The following is a 7,500-nucleotide window of genomic DNA, read 5'->3' on the forward strand; positions in this document are numbered from 1 at the left end:
TGTCCTGCCTGAGAGGGCTCAAGTCCAACACCCGCAGCATCCACTCCAACACGGCCGCCGCCATCTTCCTGTCCGAGATCGTCTTCCTGCTGGGCATCAACCAGACTGAGCAACAGGTGTGTGTGTGTGTGGGTGTGTGTGTGTGCGTGTGTGTGTGTGTGTGTGTGTGGGTGTGTGTGTATGTGCGTGTGCGTGTGCGTGTGCGTGTGCGTGTGTGTGTGTGTGTGTGTGCGTGGGTGTGTGCGTGTGTGTGTGTGTGTGAGTGTGTGTGTGAGTGTGTGTGTGCGTGGGTGTGTGTGTGAGTGTGTGCGTGGGTGTGTGTGTGTGAGTGTGTGCGTGTGCGTGTGCGTGAGTGTGCGTGTGCGTGTGCGTGTGCGTGGGTGTGTGTGTGAGTGTGTGCGTGTGCGTGTGCGTGTGCGTGAGTGTGCGTGTGCGTGTGCGTGTGTGTGGGTGTGTGTGTATGTGCGTGTGCATGGGTGTGTGTGTGCGTGTGTGTGTGTGTGTGTGTGAGTGTTTAAATTGTACTTGGTAGCGAACGGCGCTAATATTCCTGCCTGCTGATTGGTGCTTCTCTCAGATTTCTTGCCTGCTGATTGGTGCTTCTCTCAGATTTCTTGCCTGCTGATTGGTGCTTCTCCTGTTCTTCCTCAGTTCCTCTGTACTGTCATTGCCATCCTGCTTCATTACTTCTTCATGGCCACGTTTGCCTGGCTGTTTGTGGAGGGGCTGCATATCTACCGCATGCAGACGGAAGTGCGCAACATCAACTACGGAGCCATGAGGTTCTACTACGCCATTGGCTGGGGCGTGCCCGCCATCATCACAGGTACACGCATCCCACACGTTTCACACTGAGGCTGAGACACACGCAGGCTGAGACACACGCAGGCTGAGACACACGCAGACTGAGACACACACAGACTGAGACACACTGAGGCTGAGACACACGCAGACTGAGACACACTGAGGCTGAGACACATGCAGACTGAGACACACTGAGGCTGAGACACACGCAGACTGAGACACACTGAGGCTGAGACACACTGAGGCTGAGACACACGCAGGCTGAGACACACTGAGGCTGAGACACACGCAGACTGAGACACACGCAGACTGAGACACACTGAGGCTGAGACACACGCATACTGAGACACACTGAGGTTGAGACACACGCAGACTGAGACACACTGAGGCTGAGACACACTGAGGCTGAGACACACTGAGGCTGAGACACACGCAGACTGAGACACACGCAGGCTGAGACACACTGAGGCTGAGACACACGCAGACTGAGACACACTGAGGCTGAGACACACACAGACTGAGACACACACAGACTGAGACACACACAGACTGAGACACACTGAGGCTGAGACACACGCAGACTGAGACACACGCAGACTGAGACACACTGAGGCTGAGACACACTGAGGCTGAGACACACGCAGACTGAGACACACTGAGGCTGAGACACACGCAGACTGAGACACACTGAGGCTGAGACACACGCAGACTGAGACACACTGAGGCTGAGACACACTGAGACTGAGACACACGCAGACTGAGACACACTGAGGCTGAGACACACTGAGGCTGAGACACACGCAGACTGAGACACACTGAGGCTGAGACACACGCAGACTGAGACACACGCAGACTGAGACACACTGAGGCTGAGACACACGCAGACTGAGACACACTGAGGCTGAGACACACTGAGGCTGAGACACACGCAGACTGAGACACACTGAGGCTAAGACACACTGAGGCTGAGACACACGCAGACTGAGACACACGCAGACTGAGACACACGCATACTGAGACACACTGAGGTTGAGACACACGCAGACTGAGACACACTGAGGCTGAGACACACTGAGGCTGAGACACACGCAGACTGAGACACACGCAGGCTGAGACACACTGAGGCTGAGACACACGCAGACTGAGACACACGCAGACTGAGACACACACAGACTGAGACACACTGAGGCTGAGACACACGCAGACTGAGACACACGCAGGCTGAGACACACTGAGGCTGAGACACACGCAGACTGAGACACACTGAGGCTGAGACACACTGAGACTGAGACACACGCAGACTGAGACACACTGAGGCTGAGACACACGCAGACTGAGACACACTGAGGCTGAGACACACGCAGACTGAGACACACTGAGGCTGAGACACACGCAGACTGAGACACACTGAGGCTGAGACACACGCAGACTGAGACACACTGAGGCTGAGACACACGCAGACTGAGACACACTGAGGCTGAGACACACTGAGACTGAGACACACGCAGACTGAGACACACTGAGGCTGAGACACACTGAGGCTGAGACACACGCAGACTGAGACACACGCAGACTGAGACACACTGAGGCTAAGACACACTGAGGCTGAGACACACGCAGACTGAGACACACGCAGACTGAGACACACGCATACTGAGACACACTGAGGTTGAGACACACGCAGACTGAGACACACTGAGGCTGAGACACACTGAGGCTGAGACACACTGAGGCTGAGACACACGCAGACTGAGACACACGCAGGCTGAGACACACTGAGGCTGAGACACACGCAGACTGAGACACACTGAGGCTGAGACACACACAGACTGAGACACACACAGACTGAGACACACTGAGGCTGAGACACACGCAGACTGAGACACACGCAGACTGAGACACACTGAGGCTGAGACACACTGAGACTGAGACACACGCAGACTGAGACACACTGAGGCTGAGACACACGCAGACTGAGACACACTGAGGCTGAGACACACGCAGACTGAGACACACGCAGACTGAGACACACTGAGGCTGAGACACACGCAGACTGAGACACACGCAGACTGAGACACACTGAGGCTGAGACACACGCAGACTGAGACACACTGAGGCTAAGACACACTGAGGCTGAGACACACGCAGACTGAGACACACTGAGGCTGAGACACACTGAGACTGAGACACACGCAGACTGAGACACACTGAGGCTGAGACACACGCAGACTGAGACACACGCAGACTGAGACACACTGAGGCTGAGACACACGCAGACTGAGACACACTGAGGGTGAGACACACGCAGACTGAGAAACAACAACAAGTGGACCACATGCTACGAGTTCATGAAACTGATGCTTTTATCCAAAGCCACTTACATTTGATTAGATTAAGCAGGGGATAATCCGCCCGGGAGCAATGCAAGGTTAAGGGCCTTTCTCAAGGTCCCAACAGCTGTGTGGATCCTACCGTGGCCACACAGGGGCTTGAACCACCAACCTTTCAGATCCCAGTCATGTACCTTAGCCGCTAGGCTACAGGCTGCCCCAGTCATGTACCTTAGCCGCTAGGCTACAGGCTGCCCCAGTCCTGTACTTTAACCACTAGGCTACAGGCTGCCCTCTGAACCTGAGGAGACAGAGATTTGCCTGAGGTGGGATTTGAACCCTGGCCTCTCACTCGCCTACATATGACAAAGACAAGATAAATGTGTTTCAGTCATTTAAAGGCAAACTCACCCCTAGCCAAGGGCAATAATGTTATTTTTTAATTTGAGGGTTGTGTCATTAGCGAGTGTTGTCAGAGTAACCTGCTGTGGCCTTGGCTTTAAGGCACTTCATGGTGTTCCACTAGCAAACTAGCTGAGCTAACCCCGCTACACACGCATGGCTGACAGGGAATCTCCCCCCCCACAGGTCTGGCTGTGGGACTGGATCCCGAAGGCTATGGGAACCCGGACTTCTGCTGGATCTCTGTCCATGACAAGCTCATCTGGAGCTTCGCTGGACCCATTGGCATTGTTATTGTGGTACTGCAGATCTCTCTGTCCGTCTGTCTGTCTGTCTGTCTGCTTCATCTGTCTCACTCTTGGCCTTTCCTTGCCTCAGGGCTGTTTGAGTTTTTGTTGGGGGAGCTATGTCCCGCTGCCTCATGTTTGTCTGCGCAGAATTAGCACCGCATTAGCGCTGCATCTTCTGTGTCTGTTCTGTGTCAGTGCTGCGTTAGCGCTGCCTCTTCTGTGTCTGTTCTGTGTCAGTGCTGCGTTAGCGCTGCCTCTTCTGTGTCTGTTCTGTGTCAGTGCTGCGTTAGCGCTGCCTCTTCTGTGTCTGTTCTGTGTCAGTGCTGCGTTAGCGCTGCCTCTTCTGTGTCTGTTCTGTGTCAGTGCTGCGTTTGCACTGCCTCTTCTGTGTCTGTTCTGTGTCAGTGCTGTGTTAGCGCTGCCTCTTCTGTGTCTGTTCTGTGTCAGTGCTGCGTTAGCACTGCCTCTTCTGTGTCTGTTCTGTGTCAGTGCTGCCTCATGTTTGTCAGTTCGATGTCAGTGCTGTGTTAGCGCTGCCTCTTCTGTGTCTGTTCTGTGTCAGTGCTGTGTTAGCGCTGCCTCTTCTGTGTCTGTTCTGTGTCAGTGCTGCCTCATGTTTGTCAGTTCGATGTCAGTGCCGTGTTAGCGCTGCCTCATGTTTGTCAGTGACGGTGTCTGTGTGTTGCTGTGTCTCAGTGCTGCCCCCTGTCTGTGTTGCAGGTGAATGGCGGGATGTTTATGGTTGTTGCGCGTATGTCCTGCAGCCCCTCACAGAAGGAAACCAAGAAACAGTCAGTTGTGTGAGTATGAGAGAGGGAGAGGAGTATTGCTGTAAATATGGGTTAATACACAGACTGTTTCATTGCTAAACAGGCTCTTTACAGCATTTAAAACCATTCATATAGCACACACGTGTGAACCGTGTTCAGCATTGATAAGCTGTGTCCTTGCTTCGGATAAGCCTGATTGATGAGCCTGAATCTGAATATACTGATCATAATAACTTCATTTGTCAGTCAAATAGGAGTTGGCATTTCATTGTTGTTTTTCATTTAATGTTCCCCCTCTCTATGTATCTTTTCTGTCTCTATTGCTATCTGCTGCCCCTCTATCTTTCTGTCTCTATTTCTCTCTCACCCCCTCCCCTCCCTATCTCTCTCTCTCTCTCTCTGCAGTGCCACCATACGCAGTGCCACCATTCTGCTTGTTCTGGCCAGCTCCACCTGGTTCTTTGGGCTGATGGCTGTGAATAACAGTGTCCTGGCCTTCCACTACCTCTACACTGTACTATGCTGCCTGCAGGTGCGGTGTGTGTGTGTGTGTGTGTGTGTGTGTGTGTGTGTGTGTGTGTGTGTGTGTACTGTATGTGCATGTGTGCGAGTGTGTGATGACTGTTTTATTTCTTGTTTCCTTTGTGTGTGTGTGTGTGTGTGTGTGTGTGTGTGTGTGTGTGTGTGGATGTGTTTCTGGTCTCCAGTGTGACTGTGTTTCTGGTCTCCAGGGTGACTGTGTTTCTGGTCTCCAGTGTGACTGTGTTTCTGGTCTCCAGTGTGATTGTGTTTCTGGTCTCCAGTGTGTGACTGTGTTTCTGGTCTCCAGTGTGATTGTGTTTCTGGTCTCCAGTGTGTGACTGTGTTTCTGGTCTCCAGTGTGACTGTGTTTCTGGTCTCCAGTGTGACTGTGTTTCTGGTCTCCAGTGTAACTGTGTTTCTGTTCTCTAGTGTGATTGTGTTTCTGGTCTCCAGTGTGATTGTGTGTCTGGTCTCCAGTGTGATTGTGTTTCTGGTCTCCAGTGTGTGACTGTGTTTCTGGTCTCCAGTGTGTGACTGTGTTTCTGGTCTCCAGTGTGACTGTGTTTCTGGTCTCCAGTGTAACTGTGTTTCTGGTCTCCAGGGTGACTGTGTTTCTGGTCTCCAGTGTGACTGTGTTTCTGGTCTCCAGTGTGACTGTGTTTCTGGTCTCCAGTGTGATTGTGTTTCTGGTCTCCAGTGTGATTGTGTTACTGGTCTCCAGTGTGACTGTGTTACTGGTCTCCAGTGTGACTGTGTTACTGGTCTCCAGTGTGACTGTGTTACTGGTCTCCAGTGTGACTGTGTTTCTGGTCTCCAGGGTGTGGCCGTGTTTCTGGTGTTTTGCCTGCTGAATTCCGAGGTGCAGGAGGCCTGGAAACTCTCCTGTTTGGGGAAGAAGAGCCCAGCTGAGGACCCACCACACACCGCCCAGATAACTGTGAGCCAGAAAATGTTAAAAACATTCCTGTAATTCCTACAGTTCAGCACACATGCAGCGCGGATCAAGCCTTCATACCTGTCTTTCCTCTCCTGTTCTCTCCACATGCGTACACAGGGTCCAAATCCCTACAACAGTGCCTCCTTGCTGGAGCAGAGTGGACTACATCGCATCACACTGGGAACCTCCACCATCTCTTCAGTCAGCAGCGCGAGGTGTGTTCTCAGGGATGGATGTGGGAGGAGTGGAGGTAGATGTACGGTCGATGTAGCTAGCGTGGGATAGATGTAGGAGGGAATGAGTGGGTTAAGAGCTGTAGTTAAACAGGCACGATCATCTTTTGAATATTAAACGGACGTTTCCTCACAGAGAGAATCTGCTGGCCAGACAAACCCTGGAGCAGAACCTGCTGAGTCACACTGGAGCCACAGACCTGGATGTGGCTATGTTCCACAGAGACGGAGGTACACGCATACATACACACACATTACATACACCCACACACTTTCACATGCTCTCACACACTCATACACACACACACTCTCACACGCTCTCACACACTCATACACACACTACACACACACACACTCTCACACACTCATACACGCATTACATACTCACACACTCTCACACACTCATACATACACTACACACACACACTTTCACACATACACACATTACACACACACACACTCATACACGCATTACATACACACACACTCTCACACACTCATACACACTACACACACACGCTCTCACACACTCATACACACTCATACACACACACACACTCTCACACGCTCTCACACACTCATACACACACACACTCTCACACGCTCTCACACACTCATACACACACTCTCACACGCTCTCACACACTCATACACACACACACTCTCACACGCTCTCACACACTCATACACACACACACTCTCACACGCTCTCACACGCTCTCACACACTCATACACACACACACTCTCACACGCTCTCACACACTCATACACACACACACTCTCACACGCTCTCACACACTCATACACACACACACTCTCACACGCTCTCACACACTCATACACACACACACTCTCACACGCTCTCACACGCTCTCACACACTCATACACACACACACTCTCACACGCTCTCACACACTCATACACACACACACTCTCACACGCTCTCACACACTCATACACACACTACACACACACACACTCTCACACACTCATACACGCATTACATACTCACACACTCTCACACACTCATACATACACTACACACACACACTTTCACACACACACACTCTCACACGCTCTCACACACTCATACACACACACACTCTCACACGCTCTCACACACTCATACACACTACACACACACGCTCTCACACACTCATACACACTCATACACACACACACTCTCACACGCTCTCACACACTCATACAC

General features: G+C 51.9%; 1 protein-coding gene across 1 annotated transcript in view; it reads left to right on the plus strand.

Moving 5' to 3' along the window:
• celsr3 (cadherin, EGF LAG seven-pass G-type receptor 3) overlaps positions 1-7,500 on the plus strand; it is a 64,107-nt gene that overhangs the window by 46,595 nt on the left and 10,012 nt on the right. The window contains 8 exon segments of the mRNA XM_061257494.1: positions 1-116; positions 652-826; positions 3,723-3,835; positions 4,547-4,626; positions 5,002-5,128; positions 5,936-6,055; positions 6,173-6,270; positions 6,425-6,519. The exon segment at positions 1-116 is cut by the window's left edge and continues 91 nt beyond it. Of these exon segments, the coding sequence (XP_061113478.1) occupies positions 1-116; positions 652-826; positions 3,723-3,835; positions 4,547-4,626; positions 5,002-5,128; positions 5,936-6,055; positions 6,173-6,270; positions 6,425-6,519 (924 nt within the window).

Source organism: Conger conger, chromosome 10 (assembly GCF_963514075.1).
Source record: "Conger conger chromosome 10, fConCon1.1, whole genome shotgun sequence".
NCBI classification, from domain to species: Eukaryota; Metazoa; Chordata; class Actinopteri; order Anguilliformes; family Congridae; genus Conger; species Conger conger.